Source organism: Nematolebias whitei, chromosome 17 (assembly GCF_014905685.2).
Source record: "Nematolebias whitei isolate Nwh7 chromosome 17, NemWhi1, whole genome shotgun sequence".
Classification (NCBI taxonomy): Eukaryota; Metazoa; Chordata; class Actinopteri; order Cyprinodontiformes; family Rivulidae; genus Nematolebias; species Nematolebias whitei.
Genome location: NC_056514.1, coordinates 14,148,550 through 14,167,328, shown reverse-complemented (window position 1 = coordinate 14,167,328; position 18,779 = coordinate 14,148,550). Strand labels below are relative to the sequence as shown.

The following is an 18,779-nucleotide window of genomic DNA, read 5'->3' as shown; positions in this document are numbered from 1 at the left end:
TCTATCTATCTATCTATCTATCTATCTATCTATCTATCTATCTATCTATTTATCTATCTATCTATCCATTAATCCATCTTTCCATTCATCCATCCAGCCACCTTTAACCACTTCTTCCTTTTTGGGTCATGGGGGTCACTGGTGCCCATATCCAGCAGTTACTGTGGGAGAGGTGGGGTACACCCTGGCCAGGTCTCCAGTACATCACAAGGACACATGGAGACAAGCGAGACAAACAACCGTTCACTCTCTCACTAACAATTAGAAAAATTTAGAGTTACCAATCAGTCTAACATGCATGTTTTTGTCTGTGGGAGGGAACTGGAGTACCTGGAGAAAACCCATGCAGCACAGACAGAACATGCAAACTCACTCCAGAAAGCCCCCTGGCTGGGATTTGATCCGGTAACCTTCTCACTGAGAGGCAACAGCTCTACCAGCTGAGCCACCGTGCTGCTCAACTTTGTGTTTATTGTAACTTTTGACTATTCAGTCAAGTTGAAATGTTTGAACTCAAAGAATGTGATTATCACAAATGTTTTGTTTGTTTGTTAACACCGGTACTTCAGTGTTCCCCCTATCATGAGTGTGCCCCGTCCTGTCAACAGAACCGAGAGCATCACCTACCGAATTTGTTTTACACCCATAACTGCTGGTACTGACATAGCATTAAGCTAGCGGAGTGCAATCAAGATGTGCTAGCTAAAAAGCCACAGACAAAGCTGGTTTTTGTTACTTTTCTTTTTTTAGCCATCCCGTTTGTAAAAAAAAAAAAATCTGTATGCCTTTTTATAACTGTCTATTGTTGTCGCTGTTGTCCATTGTTGTCATCACTCTTTGTTGAAATCAGGTCTCTCTTGTACATGAGTCCTTGAGGCTCAATGGGATTTACCTGTTCCAGTTCCAGGAACTCGTCTTAAGCGCAGAGGGGACAGGGCATTCTCAGTAGCGGGACCAAGACTTTGGAATGAGTTACCCCCTTCCTCTCGGTTTTCAAGTCCCGTTTAAAAACCCACTACTATTCGGTAGCTTTCAACAACAAAAGATCTGTGTTTTGAACCTGTATGCTCCACACTGGTTAGTCGTCATTATCTGCATAGTTTTTATGTCTATATTTCTGATTTACTTCATTTTGTATTTTGCTTTGTGTGTTACCTGTTGTTCTGTCTGTACAACACTTTGGTTGGCCTTGTCACTGTTTAAAGTGCTCTATAAATAAAATGGTATGGTATTATATGGTATGGTATGGTAAATAAAGGTTGAATGAAGCACTCTGCTGCTCTCATGCATAACCCCCCTCAAATGCTGGCACAAATGCACAGGTGCACAACACAGATATGTCTCCGCTCCCCAAACTACCGTCGATAAAAATCTGTGAAGATATGAGCGCGCTGCCAAGGTAATTGACCTAGGGGAAACACTGCACTTGGTAGTGACTCGCCCAGTTGTTTCCTAACAGGGCTTTTCCATTTGGAGTGCTTTTTTCCACACACCTACTGCTCACACTCTCCTAAAAATGCAAAACAAACCAGAGTACCACATGCAGCTCATTCTATGTCTGGTGACATACTATTAAAAAGCAATAAAGCAATCCATAGCAGTTTCCGGACAAGCAAAGACCTTGTATAACATTTGAATTTGATTTGTGACCTTGGCCTTGGAGCTGTGGTGGTGAAAAGTGTATGAGACACTTATAGTAATGATGCATAAGGGTATAAAGTTTTGTTAAATTATCTTGACTAGATCAGAAGCTATGGGCCAGAAAAAAGAAAGCTTACGGACATACGGACAGCTAGAGACTGTATTATAATATGTATCGCTTTTGACGAGTGTATAAAAACAACCAGAACATCCGAGGGACAGTTTCTGCCCTTAAAGCTTATGTTGAAAGGACTAAAGTGTCACACATGCTCAGCTTTGTCAGAGTCAATGAAAAAAAAAGAAGAAATCTAAAGATCTCTGGCTAACAGGGTTGGTGGCAGCACATGTCTCTGCACCTGAAGCCTCTGTTTTGTTGGAGAGTTTTTCAATTGTGAGAATTTGGGTGAGTAAACAAACTCACCACATGTTTCAACTGTGTGGATATTGTCATTTTTTAAGCAAAATCACAAAACAGGCAACAGTCCGGACATAAACATCATGAAATGCTAACAGGACCACATTGTTAACAGGACCATGCTGCTAAGAGGACCATGCTGCTAACAGAACATCAATGCTAACAATATCATGCTGCTAACAGAACATCAATGCTAACAGTAACAGTGTTTTCAGAACATTACTGTTTTATTTTAATGGCTTTTTATTGTTATATATTGTTGTCTGTACTTTATATGTTGTCTGTCTTAAACAGGTCTCTCTTGAAAATGAGTCCTCATGATTCAATTAAATTAACCTCTATAAATAAAGGTTAAATAAAAAAATAAATAAAAAATAAAGCAGCAGATAAGATTGTCACTCATTCTTTGCTTTCTTTGCAATGAAACAGCTTGTTCTTGTACTAACACTTGTACTGTATTGATTAGTCCTGCATGAGTAAAGGATGAAATGAACAATTGTTGAGATGCACAAAATGCTGCAGCTTGGTCTTATGGGGGTAAGGGATTGAATATTAATAATAATAATGAATAATAATAATAATAATAAATAGGTGTTTTAGCTTAAAATGCCCACCCTTAATTTACTGACATCTTCTTTAAAGCCCCAGAAGGAAAACAACGCTGTTTCTAATCATCTCCATCTGATGAGATAAACCATTCATCATGTTTACATGTTCTTTTACTCCACATTCAAGACACAGTAAAACTGATGCTGCAGCTGCAGCATTAACCTTCTCATGACAGCGCGCAGGAAGCTGACGAGTTGTCAGCCCCCCTCAATTACAGCTGCTCATCAGTTGTTTTCACCCCTCGCATGGATCTTAATGATGGGATGGGATGAAATCAGTGATTCAGCTGCACGAAGGTACGCTGAAACAGAAAAGAGCTGATTTCTTTTCAGAGTTCCTAACATTGCTTAAATTAGCTTCCATGACTGCACAGTTTTTTGTCAGTCTGACAGCAGCAATATGTTAAAAATAAAAAATCAGATGTACTCTGCATCAGCTTATTGTTTGCAGAGTCAGTGGGTCAGACTTGACTCTGGGTTAGAATTACTTTGACACTTTTCAGCAGTTTGCTTAGTTGTACACCACATGTTGGTGGAAAACACAATTTTTTAGTCTTTAATTAGACGGGAAACTTCACCGCTCAAATTCAGCGGCAGCCGGGCCCTATGCAGGATAAGTAGTAAGGAGTTGACCCAGTCACTGCAGGCGTCCATCTGTAATTTTTCTCAAGTGGTCTTTTTTTGTTTTCTTCTCACATTTTTACATTTTCGTATATTTTACTAAGTAATGTGTTTTTGGTTGTACTAACTCAATTCCAGAAACATTGGGACGTTGTGTAAAATGTAAATAAAACCAAAATGCAATGATTTGCACACCTCATAAACCCAAACTTTATTCACAATAGTGAATAAAATAGTGAACATTGTGAACATATCAAATGAAGAAACTAAGAAATTGTACTAACTTGGGGGGGAAATTAGGTATTTTGATTTCTATAGCAGCAGGACATCTAAAAAAGGTTGGAACAGCAGCAACAAAAGGCTGTAAATGTGACTGTTAGAAAGAAGAATGAGCTGGGGAAGACATTGCAACTTGTTTTCCTTCTTGCTCTCGGTGAAGGCGGACACTTTTTCTCCTCCCCCTCCTTCCCTGCTCTTTGTCCTGTGAACCTTTTGGAGCCTCTCTTGCATATCTTCCAAATTGTCAATCATGGATCTGGTCAGCTGGTCTCTCAACACAATTGATCAAATGTTCTCGACGAGAAGACAGGGTGAAGGAGAGCCCTCCTGCCCCGATGAGACACTTGCAGCTGGATACACAACAGATTCCTGGGGGCAGTGGAAGATAGTGTGTCTGTCCATATTGTCAGTCATGGATGTTGAAGATTTGTACATAATTGGATTTATGATAACAGGATTTCTGCTTTTTGGAGTTGGTGGTTACTTGGTATATTGACAAATTCGGAAAACGTCGGCAGCTATTTTGCCCATTGTGACACTGCCTGGCCTGTGTGTGGAGATGTGCTGTGATGTGAACCCTCAAATGCTGTGTGAGCTAAGCTGTAAGCTGGACACAATTTTTGCTGAGAATAGCAGGCCACTTGCAGCTTAAGATAGATCTCGGAGAAGTTGTAAGCTCGACTCGGAGTAATTGACCACAAATGTGGCTGTTTGGAGTCGTCATTGTGATGAACTAGCAAAACAGTAAAAGACAGATGAACATTAATAGAGTCTGCCTGACCAAAACAACAGTTGTTATCTGAATCTGGTTCCCCCAGCGTCTGCCTTGAAAGGTTGACCATCTCAAATTCTCCTGGATTTTATGTGAACAAGATGCTCTGCTCCTCTCTCTCCTACCCGCTCCCTTCCCCAAGGACATCTGTGGACCTGTGTCAGAGCTCTACTGAGCCAGCTGATAAATACACCATCACTTAGGACTATGGATGGTGGTGGTGGTGGTGGTGGTGGGGTGGGGGGGGGGGTAATCTGGACAGTGATCATGGACTACTTCACTTCAAACTCACTGCCTTTGCTGGCCTCCCTCATTTTGCACCCCCCCCACCACCACCACCACCACTAATGCAGCAACCTAGGTAGTTGCAAAGGCGTCAGTGGCTGCGTCACTCACTTGGGCAGCCTGTGCTGGGACCCCCACCCTCACCCACTCTATATGCATATGTCTTTATATCACCAGTATGTTGCTTTTTCTTGTGTTAAGATTTTTTTGCAACCTCACAGGGACATGGTGGATGGGCTGCACTGAAATGTAATTTTGTTGTGCTTCTGTGCAATGACAATAAAGCTGATTCTGATTCTGATAAGGTTAATTGACAACAAGGCAGCAAGAGGACTGAGGATAAAATTAGTATTTTAGAGAGGCTGAACCTCGACGTAAAGATAGGCAGAGGTTCACCAGTTTGTAAAAAAACTGCTCTAAAAATACACCACATTGACCACAGGCGTAAGTCAGACATGGACATCATTGCACATCTTAGGAACACTTCAACAAACGACTGTCTGCAAACACAGCTCGCCATATCATCCACAAACGCTGCTTAAAGCTCTATCATGCAAAGAAGGAGCCACTGTGATCCATAAACTGTGGTGTCTTCTGTGGGCCAAAGCTTATTTAAAATGGAGGCTTTAGAACGTCATAAGTCCCATCCAGAGGTGTCCTTTTTAGGGAAGACCTTGCATATTTCAGCAGGACGTTCAACCACAAACTGCATCCATTACAACAGCATGGCTTTGTAGTAGAAGAGTCCTGGTGCTGGACTGGCCTATCTGCAGTCCAGAGTGCATAGTTTAAACATTTGATATGTCCCACTGTGAAAGTACCTGTAACATGTGTACTTGATTTGCTTTTATTCAGATTTTACACATTGTCCTGACTTTTTCAGTACTGGTATTTGGGATGTATTTTTTGACCACCTCAGAAGGATTACTGATCATGAGTTTAAGTTAAGCGAGTATTTGACATCTGATTGCTCGAGGCACGTTTGCTGCCAGTACTCGTACGTCAAGCTGTCCACTCGTGACTGAATCAGTTGGAACCATGTTAGCGCCAGCTCCCAACAGGACTTTAAAGCAAGTGGGCTGGTTCTGCGGAGCGTTTGGCTCTGTGTTTGTACAGGAGGGTCTTAGACCGGTGTAAAACCACAGCACCCTGCAACGATAGATACACCAAGCAGCACAGGAAGGAAAACCACAAAGAAAAAATAATAATGAGTCAAGCACCCCCCCCACACAAACTGCTGCGTTACCATGGCAGCGCCAAAACACCAACACGGGACGCTAATCAAGCTGAACTTTGGTGCAATGAAAGAAAAGTCCAGGAGACGCTATAAATAACTGGTTTGTGAGAAAAGGTTATCAGATGAAGCAGAAACAACCGGAGGACTGAAAATAACAGAAACTGCAGCTCAGTGACTCTGAAGACTAAAGATTGTCTGAGGCACAACAATAAGGAGCTGCTCACAGCACACATGGTTGTGTGCAAAACATGTTTTTAACTTTCCAAACTCCCACATGAAGAGTTACGTTCGAATGAATAACACGACTAAATATTCACAACGATTAACGTCCCATAGAACTAGATGGAAGAGGAGTCTGCTCCAGCTGTTCCACGGCCCCACAGACCCACTGAACATCATCCTGAAAAAAGGAGGACTCATTTGGTCCAGATCCTGGGTGGAGTCCACGGACAGATTTAGATCGCCTCTCATCGTGGTCACGACGTGGCCGCTGCAGCCGGCCTCAGAGGTGCACTGCGCCTTTGGCTTTATATGAGGAACCCAGGTGAACCAGAACCATCTTAGACTGGTTTCAGGGAACGGATGGAGATTTTTAAAAAATCTTTAATATTTTTTGCATCTGATGAGTTCACTTACACCCTGCCAGAACAGTGCCTTACCTAGACTGGTAAATAAGATGACTGATCATTTAAGGCAGGCTGGATTTCTCAGAAGTAAAGCTGGGCAGAGGTTTATTAGTCTGCAAAAAACTCTGGCTAAAAATAGTGAAACAATGTTCCTGGATGAAAAAAACAGGTCTAACTTTGTTCTGGACATCACCGCATGAAGTCAGGAACACTCCCACAAGTCGCCGTATCCTGTATGGATTTACATTTTATACAACATCCCAATGTTTCTGGAGCTGTACCACGTCGCTGACATGTTGCTACATATTCATTATGTGGAGTAGGTCTGATGTGTATCCTGATGCATGCTCAATAATCCAGGTAGAAAAATACAACAAAGTGAATTCAGGTCCTCTGGATGGATTCCAATTATTATTATTTTTAAATTAAATTAAAACTTGTTGAAACTTTTATTCAAAAGACTTCTTCAATCTGAGCAGCTGCAACAAACTCAGTCTTATAAATAGCATCTTCTCACAGTGGATCAACAAGCTTGTTGTTGTTGTTTGTTGCAGTCCTGGATGTCAACAACAAACTGGTTGATCCACTATGAGAAAATGCTATTTATAAGACTGAGTTTGTTACAGCTCCTCAGGTTGAAGAAGTATTTTGGAGAAAAGAAAAAAACATTTCAACAAGGCTTTAATTTTTTATTTTATTTATTTATTTTAATCCTTCCAGAGGACCTGACTTGTCTGATGTGTAGGTCAGAGCTGTGCAAAACTTTCTCTCAGACTTTGTGTAAAACAGACACAGATCAGAGTTGTAGGTAAACACTGTGAGGACAGACCTGACTAAACACTGATGAATAATCCTTGCTGTTAATATTAAAACAAAAAGGAACAGCAGAAGAGTTCTGTCTTCTTGATTTTCAAGGTTCAGTGAATGCAGCAAGATTTGAACAATTTTACTCAGAACTGTGTCAAACCTACAGGGAACAAAAAAAATTAGCATATTTTTTGTTGTATAAGTCGCACCTTTTTGCATAAATTAGCATGTCCTGCGACTTAGACAGCGAAGTGACTTATTTATTTTTCCCCATATTTATAAACTAATTTTTGGTTGACATCTGACGATTTCATTCATTCTGACATGGAAAATATTAAACACTATCATTTCCAGCCGCTAGAGGGCGCTCAAGTAATATAGCGAGCCAAGTGTCTCATTAATAGGTAAAAGTGGCTATTAATGAGACACTTGGCTTGCCATACCAAGCCACCTTCGTCTCGCTCAGGAACTCCTGGAGCAAACGTCAAATCAGCTACGTTTCGCCGCACCATCCAGGTGAAATGCAGCTGATTTGACCACTAAAGTGAATTTATTAAAGAAAAGTTCAACTGAGACACACCTTTACTATAATGTCAAGCAAACAAATAATTGTTTTTAAGTGTTAATCTTGTTAAATTCTTGTTAAAGTCCTCCCGTGCACACTCCCGCAGCTGCCACTTGGCAGTCAATCGATTTTTGGCTCAACACAACGTTTCTGGGTGGTCAGCGGTGACGCATAACAAACACAATGCATCAGTGGTGAAGCATAATAGACGTGACTTATATGGTTTATATTTTCCACTTTATTTGGACTGATGTGACTTATACAGCGGTGCGATGTGTTCGGCGGAAAGTACGGTAATCTAACATCTTCAGACACTTATATAAAAGTCTAAATATCACCATCTAAAGATGCTGCTGCATAACAAAGAGTGAAATTTTAAAACTGTGTTTCAGTTCAGAAAACCTGCAAGAGGCCTGTTTTCACTCTGTCCCAGTGATCAGTGGGGCCAGTGGCGTCTCCAGAAATGTTTTAATGGGGGTGGGTGGCCATGTGGGGGCCCCTAAATATTCTGAGGGGGCACCGAAACCAAACACCAGAACAGAATTTCAGGGAACTGGTTATGTTGTTCTTGTTGGTTTTTCTTTGATTTTTTTTTTAGCGAGTCAAACTGGTTCTTCTCATCCTGAGCATTTCATTGTACTGATAACCCTGAGTTAACCGGCATTTAACAAATAAACACAACTTGAACTTGAACAACTTGAACTTCATAAGTAAGTTATTTAACAAAAACAGCAATACAGGAGTCAGGGAATAACTTTCTGATATACAAAAGTCTACCTTAGTTACTTTTTGTCCCCCATCATGGAGCAAAGAGGTGGAATTGAAAATATTCCTCATCAGTCCATCTGTCTGTGCAGCTTGTGAGCATGGCAACTTGAAAAATACATGAGGTACTAACTTCCATTTTGATGTGTGGCTGCATCTTGGCATTAGAAAGGCTTTTTTTAAAATTGGGTTGCCAGATCAAAATCCAAAATATCTGCCACCATATATGTATGTATATTTACTTTGTGAGCTGGATAAATAAAAAAAATAAGCAACAAGCCAACTTTCATTTTGGTTATGCGGCTGCATCAAGCTGTAAGAAAGGTTACGATCAAAAATTAGATTGCCATGTAAAAATTCAAGATGGCCACTGCCAAATATATAAATAAACTGACCACCAATCATTTGAGGAAACTATGTTGTTTAGTCCTGATGAACATAAGCTCAATCATCCAGGTAAATAAATCACAAAAAACTTCAGTCATGTCACCTGGGCAGATTCTTCTAGGACAAAACGTTTCTTCTTTCATCTGAAAGACTTCGTCAGTGCCAACAAACTCTGTCGTATAAATAGCATATTTTCAAAGTTCGGTGAGTAGCAAGCAGCCATCCGGCCCATAACATTTGATTTTATGCACTGATGATCAACTGATGGTCCCCTTTTACATGTGAAAGGTCAGTTTCTGGGAATGCCACAGCAAACTGGTATGAACCACTTTGAAAAGGTGCTATTTATACGACAGAGATTGTTGACAGGCTTCGGAATGAAGAAGTCTTTCAGATGAAAGACGAAACTTTTCAACCAAAAAGAATCTGTCCAGATTACCTGATTTAACATTTTTAAATATATTTTTTAGTATTTATATTGTTTGAAGTACAGTTTTCTTGAATGATTGGTGTGGTCGAGATCATTCTATGGTGGCTAAGGCCACCAGTGTCCACCCCCTGGCTCCACCTCTGTGCCTGGTGACTGATAAAATTGCTCCCTCCATTCATCAGGATCTGTGCAGCCTCAGACAAGAAAAACACAATCAATCAATCAATCAATCAATCAATCAATCAATCAATCAACTACCTCTGTTATTTTCCACAGTGTAACTTGTACCCACTTGAATATGTTGCTCCAAAAACATTCAGGTTTACTTACATTCTCTTTTCAATTCCAGTCCTAAAAGACACACATCTCAAAAACTACAAACATTCACTGTTCAAATCCTTCAGCAATGGTCTACATCAGCGTAACGCTTGTTTATTTGACATTATGATTGAGAAAAGCACGGTCACTACTCAACTTATTGACACTTGTCATCTCCTAAATTTACCTTTATCCTGATGAGTCCCTGCATCCTAATGTTGATTACATTAATTTTAGAAGAGTTGCTCTTATTCAGAGAGAGTAGATTTGAAGTTGTTTAATTTAAAATAAAATACATTGTTCTATTTTTAACTCTCAAATGCTCAAAAATAGTGTTTGTCTTTATCTTTATGAGGTTCTACTAAATCTAAATAGGGTAATTAAAGCCAGCCGGGGGGGTAATGGGGGAGCCACCATATTTTAGGGGTGGCCATTGCCCACCCTGGCCCCTCCTTGGTGGTGCCCCTGAGTGGGGCTGCTTTCACTTCAATCTCACCTTTATTACTTTGTGTTTCAAGAGTTGCCAAGTCAAGATATTAGAATCATTATTCAGGGTTTACAGCGCAGCCTCTCATGGACGGTAAAAGCAGGTGAACCTGCAGAGTGTGAGGGACAAGCGTATTAAACGGTCTGCTGTGTGTGTGTTAGTGTGAGCTCAGGGACACAAAGAGGGGTTATTGTGTCGAGAGAAACAAGCAGCATCAGTCTTTCCAGGTCCAGAGTGGCTCTTTCTGACACCACTGATCCCACTCACGCTGGGCCAACATTAAAAACACTTACTCCAGAAAATCAAGTTGTGCTGCAGGAACAGTGTGAAAACTGTTTGATTCTTGTTCAGAGCAACAGCTGGGGTTCAGTTCAGGATGTGTGTGTGTAAAGTGACTGATCTAAACTGTGGGATACCCTTTTCCCAGTATCTCTTTCCAACAAGCAGTCAAACACGTATTTTCTCTTGATTTATTCTTCATTTCTGTAAACTCTACAGATTACGGTCCCGTTGGCTTAGAGCTTTGGTTCCTAACCCTGGTCCTCAAAGAACACTATCCTGCCTGTTCTAGTTGTTTTCATGCTTTGAGACACTGGATCTGAGTAAATGGGTGATTAACAGGCTTCTGCAAAACTTGATGAAGTAATTAAATCACTGAATCAGGTGTGTTAGAGCAGGAAAACCACTAGAACATGCAGGAGTGTCCTTCGAGGACCAAGGTTGGGAACGACTGAGGTTACGCCCCGAGTTGGAGCACACAATGGTGTTGTAAAGAGTTTGGGAGGGGGTGGGTTCGATTCCCACACGTGGGAATCGGATTATGGGACTGTGATCGTAGGCAGGTGTGGCTGAGTGGTTAGAGCAGTCGTCCTCCAATGGGAGAGTTGGGGGTTCAGTTCCACCAGAAGTGTCCCTGGGCAAGACACTGAACCCCTCATTGCCTCTGATGTGTGTGCCATCAGTGTATGTGTTAAAGCTCTGATTAATCTTTGTATAGATCTAGTAGAGTGCTGTATGAATGGGTAAATGAGGATACAGATTGTAGTGTAACTAGTTTTGATAAGATAGAAAGGTGCTATATACTGTAAGTATAGTCTATTTACAATTTACCATGAAAAATCTAACCCTTTCATTAACTGTTCCTGAGTGATCCTTGTGTTTTAGATAGATAGATGTATACTTTATCGTCCCTAAGGGGAAATTTGTCTTGAACATTGTGTGCTAAACAAAGCTTCTCCCACAATTAAATACACTACAAAACAATAAAATCATGTGAACAACACAATAAAATAAAACAAAAAATAAAAAAACACCTATTGCTCAATAAAAACACACATTACACATTCCCACATACATTCCAGCAAGTAAACGAAGCAAGAAAAAAGGCCAGAGCATCAGCAGCATGAGAAAAGACTCTATGCCAACTAGGCCTGTTACAATAACAAATTTTGATGGGCGATTAATTGTCTCAGAAATTATTGCGATAAACAATAATATTGTATGAAATTTGACAATAATTAGTAATTATTGTCAAATTTAAGAAGAAAAGTTTGTTAATTGTTGTGTTTACTACCTTTTTTGACCACTGGATGGCAGTATAAGACTGTGTGAACTGAAGAATGGACAGTGAGGGAGCGAGCAGCGTGTCTCTTTAAGTAAAATGGGAGGGTCGAGGTCGGCCTGTTAGCTTAGCTCGTAGCTTAGCATCTCAGCTTAGCTGCTTTTAACGAACCAAAAACGTGATTTTGGTCGGTTAAAACAGATTTTAAAGAGAAAGGGAGGGGTCAGTGAAGAGCACCGGAGTTGAGCCCGTAGTCATCCAGTGTCCAGTAGAAAGAGACAGACAAAGAAACGATAAAGCTGATAAATGAAAATGAGGTCGATCATTTTCATTTATGGCAGCACGGTGGCGCAACTGGTAGAGCTGCTGCCTCTCAGCGAGCAGGTCCTTGGTTCAAACCCCGGTCCAGGTGCCTTCTGGGTGGAGTTTGCATGTTCTCTCCGTGCATGCGTGGGTTTTCTCCAGGTACTCCGGTTTCCTCCCACAGTCCAAAAACATGCATGTTAGGCTGATTGGTAACTCTAAATTGTCCCTAGGTGTGAGTGAGAGAGTGAATGGTTGTTTGTCTCGTTTGTCTCTATGTGGCCCTGTGATGGACTTGCGACCCGTCCAGGGTGTACCCCGCCCCTCGCACAGTGATTGCTGGACATGGGCACCAGCGACCCCCGTGACCCAAAATGGAATAAGCGGGTAAAGAAAATGGATGGATGGATGGATTTTCATTTATCATGCGATTAATTGATTTATTGTTTACTGCGACAGGTCTAATGCTTTATTTAACAATCTGATTGATGTAGGGACAAATCAATTTTAAAATATGTTAAATCTACAAGCAGGGATTCTAAACCGTTTGCCAGATGGTAACAGTTCGTATTGTGAGTTGAGGATATGAGCGGGATCAGACAGCACCCTCCGAGCAAGTCTGAGGACAGACTCATCATAGACAGACTGCAGGGAGGGGTGATCAGTCCTTCCTATCACCTTCGTTGCAGTTTGTACCATGCGACCTAAGTTTAGATTTAACCTGCACTATAAGTAAAGTGTGTCACATTTTTGTTTGTCTTACCGTTGGTCGTGGTGTCAACATAGTACCGCCGACCTTGTGGAGACATGTAACATCTCCAGTGAGGAGGAAGAGGGTCTTTGAGGTCTTCGACGGGCAGCTGACTCAGAGATGCTGCTTTCTGTCGACAAAGAAAAACAATAAATGTTAGTCGTAAAGAAGTCTCATCAACAGTGTGTTAGAACTAAGACTGTTTTATTTCCCAAGTTCCTTCTAGTATAAAACACCATGACTAAGAAATAAAAGATGCTAAAGTTACAGGAGAGGGCTGAGTTTAGGGAAGACCTCAAGTATTTCACAACCAGAAACTAATGACATCATAGTGGAGAAGGCTGACCTGCTGCTGCCACAAAACCCTCTACAAAGTGGAACTGGACTGAGGTCCACAGATCCAGAGTCAGCAAGTGTGGAGAAAACAGGCAGCTGAGGAACACATGGGAGTCTGCAAACATCTGACACTGATTACCAGGAAAACAATATGGGATGGAATGTAGATGAAGTTCTCCAATCCAAGAGGGAATAAAGTTAAGCCTGACAAGGTTAGTTTTAGGAAGCGCGGGGAAAATTAAAGTGGCCATTGTAGAATAAATGGAATAACCTTTGACCAACAATAGTCAGACACAGAAGACTTTCATGTTTCATCGGACACATGACCCAAACACAATTCAATGTTTGAGTCCTCCCCGAATGCTCAAGGAGTAGGAGTAATTACAGAGTTTTCCTCTGCCCCTCAGAACCCAGAACAACGTTTCTGGATCTGAACTGTGTGGTGCAGACAAACAAAATCAAAGAGATATTGGGTTAGTGCTTTTTTATCTTTCAGCTGCTCCCTTCTTCAGGGGTCGCCACAGCGAACTAAGTCGCATGAAGACTTGGCAATTGATTTGATGCCGGATGCCCTTCCTGACACAACCAGACCACAGAGCTACCACAGCCCTCTGTGTGGAGCAGAGAGCTGCCATCTAGGGCACCCGGAGGAAAAGATGGGGGGGGTTAAGAGCCTTGCTCAAGGGCAAATGAGGGTGGAAGCAGGTGTGGGTGCTTCACCAGAATCAAAGAGATATTAGGTTAATGTAAGAAATACTTTTTGGGGGGGCTGGCTAGCAGTGGTGGGCATGGTTCCATTAATCCACTAATAGCTGAGCTAACTTTCCATGTAGCAGATTACAGATTTCTCTGACTTTGAAAACCTTTAGCAGAAGTAGCTCCTGCTAAATTTAAATCCAGTAAATTCAAATCCGCTAGTTTTTTAAAGACTATTCTCCACACTAAAAACATACAGGAGAATGGGGATTTTCAAGTAGCTATGCTATGCAAAGCTAAAAACCACCCGGTGACATCATTGACCTTTGTTGTGTTTTCTTTCCCCCTCATATCTACCACAAACAGTCTCTGACTCCTGGTGTCAGTTTACAGCCAACAACAGAGACTTTAACATAAATTAAACCAAACCAGAACTGGAAAATAACATGAAAAACCCATTTTCACATTCAGAAATATTGTAAACAGTCAGAAACATTGCACACATAATTCCTACCCAGCATTCTTTGGAACGCTCACGCAGTCTCTTGGACGTGACTCTCTCACACATTTCACACGTTTACTTTAATTCAAATAGATTTATTATTGAGAGAATATTGATGATGACACACAGCAACTTTGTAGTTAGTTATAAAAGTAAAAAAATCCTCAAAGAGAATCATTAAATTGAGTTAAGTTATTAAAGTAAATGACACGAGGGAAACGTCCGACACACACTGAACGCATCACTCTGCTTCAGCACAGCAAAGTTCTGCTCCGCCTCTTTGGTTCTGATGGACCGGGTTAATTTCAGAAAATTCACCTCTGAACATAGATATGGACACTTGACTTGTGATTCATGAACCGTTTTGAGTCGTGTTCAATGACAACGTTGTACAAATACAGACATTCTTACAGTCAGCGACAGCAGTGTATGATAAAAGTTAATGATTTAGTGTTACCTTCAGATATTTTTTTATCTGTTTAGCGGTATTGCATTAGCAAAGCTAATTTGTTTTAGTTAGCCAATTAGTGATTAGCGAAGCTAACTTTATGATTAGGTGTGCGCACCACTGCTGGCTAGTAATTATCAGACATATTCGAAGAGTGTTTTTGCCTAAAATACATCCATCTCCATGTTATCAGGGGCAGCAGTGGCAGAGTGGTTAGAGCAATTGTCCTGCAATGGGAGGGTCAGGGGTCATTACCTCTGAGGTGTATCACATCTGTGTATGAATGTGATCTAAAAAGCACTGATTAGTCTCTTTATAGCAGAATTTGTTTGATTCTTTTTGTAGAGATGTAGTAGAGTGCTGTACGAATGTGTGTGTGTAGATATAAATGAGGCACATACTGTGTTGTAAAGAGCTTTGAGTATCTGGATTAGATAGAAATGTGCTATATAAGTACAGTGCATTTACCATTAACCATTTATTTGTAGTTGGATCACAGAGGCAATAAGTCCTGGAGAGAAACCCAGACCTCCCTCTCCCCAGTGAGACTCTCCAGCTCCTCCTGGGGGACCACAAGACGTTCTCAGGCCAAAGAAGGTGCACAATCTCTCCAGTTAAATCTAGGTCTGCCCCAGGACTTCTTTCCAGTGGGACATGCCCAGAGAACCTCTAAAGGGAGGAGTCCAGGAGACATTCCAATCAGATGCTCGAACCACCTCAATTGACTCCTTTTGATGCGGTGGAGCAGAGGTTCCATTTTGAGCTCCTCACCCCATCTCTAATGCTGAACCGAGCCAACCTATGAAGGAAGCTCATTTCAGCCACTTGTATTCAGGATGTCATTCTATCTGTCATGATCCAGCCTCATGATCACAGGTGAGGGTTGAAAGGTATCTGAACACGTGTTTGTTTTTGATCTATACCACTGCATGTGTCAGAGGTGGATGAAACCCAAAATGTGCGCCATCCACACCCAACTGTAATGAAAGCAAACCCAGGACTTTAAACAAGTTCACAACAGCCATTAAACTTTTTGCATGATGTCTAAAATCTGCCTAATAAAACTCCAGTAATCTGAAGTTGTGTTAGCTCTACAAGATTTCAAAACAGAAAATATGATGGCTACACAGATTCTGTTCTTTTGTCTTTAACAATAACAACTAATCACCACGGTTCATCACACTGTGTTCCCAGCCTCTGTTGTTGACCTGAAGTTTTACATCACCCTCGTTTTACTACGTAAAGTGCCAACATGTCTGGGGGCTAAGTATTTTAAAATATCAAAGGATAAAATAAAATAAAAAAATCAACAGGGCGGCACAGTGATGCAGTTAGTCGAGCTGCCGCCTCTCAGCAAGAAGGTCACCGGGTCAAATCCTGGCTGGGGGCCTTTCTGGGTGGAGTTTGCATGTTCTCTTCGTGCTGTGTGGGTTTCCTCCCACAGACCAAAAAACATGCATGTTAGGCTGATTGGTAACTCTAAATTGTCCCTAGGTGAGAGTGAGAGAGTGAATGATTGTTTGTCTCGTTTGTCCCTGTGATGGACTGGAGACCTGTCCAGGGTGTCCACATAATGGACTGGAGACCTGTCCAGGGTGTCCCCAACCTCTTGCACAGTGACTGTTGGATATGGACACCAGTGACCCCTGTAACCTGAAAAGGAAGAGGTGGGTATAGATAATGGATGGATGGATGTATAGATGGATGGACAAATGAATGGATGATGGATGGATGGATGGATGATGATGGATGGATGAATCAATGGATAAATGGATGGATGATGGATAGATGATGGATGGATGATGGATGGATGGGTGAATGGATGTATGATGATGGATGATTGATGGTTGGATGATGGATGGATGATAGATGGATGAAAGGATAGATGAATGGGTGAATGATGGATGGATGATGAATGCATAGATGATGGATGCATGGACAGCGGGATGATGAATGGATGGATGATGAATGGATGGATGTTTGAAGGATTGACAGATGGATGATGAATGGACGTACGGATGGATAGATTATGAATGGAAGGGTGGATGATGGACGGATGATGGATGGATGATGGATGGACGTGAATGGATGAGGAATTGAAGGATGATGGATGGATGGACAGATGGATGATGGATGGACATACGGACGGATGGATGGATGGATGATGAATGGATGGGTGGATGATGGATGGATAATGGATGGATGGATGATGAATGGATGGATGGACAAACAGATGGATGAATGGATGATGAATGGATGGATGATGGATGGACGAACAGATGGATGACAGATGGACAGACAGATGGATGGATGGATGACGAATGGATGGATGATGGACAGATGACAGATGGATGGATGACAGATGAATGGATGGATGGATGATGGATGGATGGATGATGGATGGATGGACAAAAAGATGGATGACGGATGGACAGACAGATGGATGGATGGATGATGAATGGATGGATGATGGACAGATGACAGACGGATGGATGACAGATGAATGGATGGATGGATGGATGGAAACTCTACAGATACAAGCTTCTAATGAACAAAGATTAAGCCAAAATAATCACAGAACTGTATTTAATGAAAACTGATTGATTGTCTTTTGTTTGTCCATTAGTCTAGACAAATACTTTTGCCTTTTTCTCTATACTTTGTGCTCCATGTCTGATGTCATGGCTGATAGGATACTAAATATAAATAATTATTAGACAGAACATCACTCCAAAGTTGAGTGGACTATCCCTTTAATCTTCTTCATCCATCCATCCATTATCTTTACCCGTTTATTCCATTTTGGGTCACGGGGGTCGCCGGTGCCCATGTCCAGCAATCACTGTGCGAGGGGCGGGGGACACCCTGGACGGGTCGCAAGTCCATCACAGAGACACATAGAAACAAACAACACAAACAACCATTCACTCTCTCACTCACACCTAGGGACAATTTAGAGTTACCAATCAGCCTAACATGCATGTTTTTGGTCTGTGGGAGGAAACCGGAGTACCCGGAGAAAACCCACGCATGCACGGAGAGAACATGCAAACTCCACCCAGAAAGGCCCCTGGACCGGGGTTTGAACCAAGGACCTGCTCACTGAGAGGCAGCAGCTCTACCAGTTGCGCCACCGTACTGCCATCCTTTAATCTTCTTAGTACAGACATATGTTTTATCCTGTGACCCGAGAGGAAACCAGTTTGCTTCAGGAACAAAAGACACTGGTTTTCTCTGAATAATTCAGACACTTTCTTATCAGCCTGTTTATGTGATTTGATCACTCATCATCTGTGAAATGAAGCCAGATTTATTTCTCCCCACGTTCAACTGAAACAGCCCTTAGTAGAAGAGACAGATGGGAGTGGGCCGCCCAGAAGGACTTTGATGACATAAAAAAACAAGAAAAAAAAACAAACAATCTAGGACACGAAGGCAGTTTATTAATCATTTTCAAAATGCAGAATAAAAGATCTCAGACGTTGCTGAGACATTTCTTAAGCATCCTCTGGTTTTAAAAGTGTGTTAACAGGGGCTTTTCTAAGAGCAATTTTTTAGGGGTGGTTCCCTTAAGATAAAGTCAAATGTATTTTTGTCAAATGGAATAAAAATGAAACCTTCATTACCGTGTTCGCTGGTGGACAACTTGCAGAAACTAAACTAACAGGAGCACTGACTGAACGTCTGTCTCCATTCAACCCTGTGATACTTTTTTGTCTCTTTAAGGCAGGACTATTCAACTGGCGGCCCCGGGGCCAAATCAGGCCCACGGGTGGACTCGGTTCGGCCCACCATGTTCATTTTTAAATAAAACTAGATTTTAAACTGTAAAACAAACTTAATGACAATAATTGCTGGATATCCAGCCCTTGAGCTCTTGGCTTTCAGTAACTGTGCCCCCCTGAGCAATTTGGTTGAGTAGCCCTGCTTTAAGGCGTT

The 18,779-nt window shown here is 41.6% G+C and overlaps 1 protein-coding gene across 1 annotated transcript in view; it reads right to left on the bottom strand.

Moving 5' to 3' along the window:
- The window catches only part of gas7b (growth arrest-specific 7b), a 142,354-nt gene that overhangs the window by 44,459 nt on the left and 79,116 nt on the right, over positions 1 to 18,779 (bottom strand). The window contains exon 2 of the mRNA XM_037691183.1: positions 12,871 to 12,988. Coding sequence (XP_037547111.1) covers positions 12,871 to 12,988 — 118 coding nt within the window. The remainder of the gene's footprint in view (positions 1 to 12,870; positions 12,989 to 18,779) is intronic.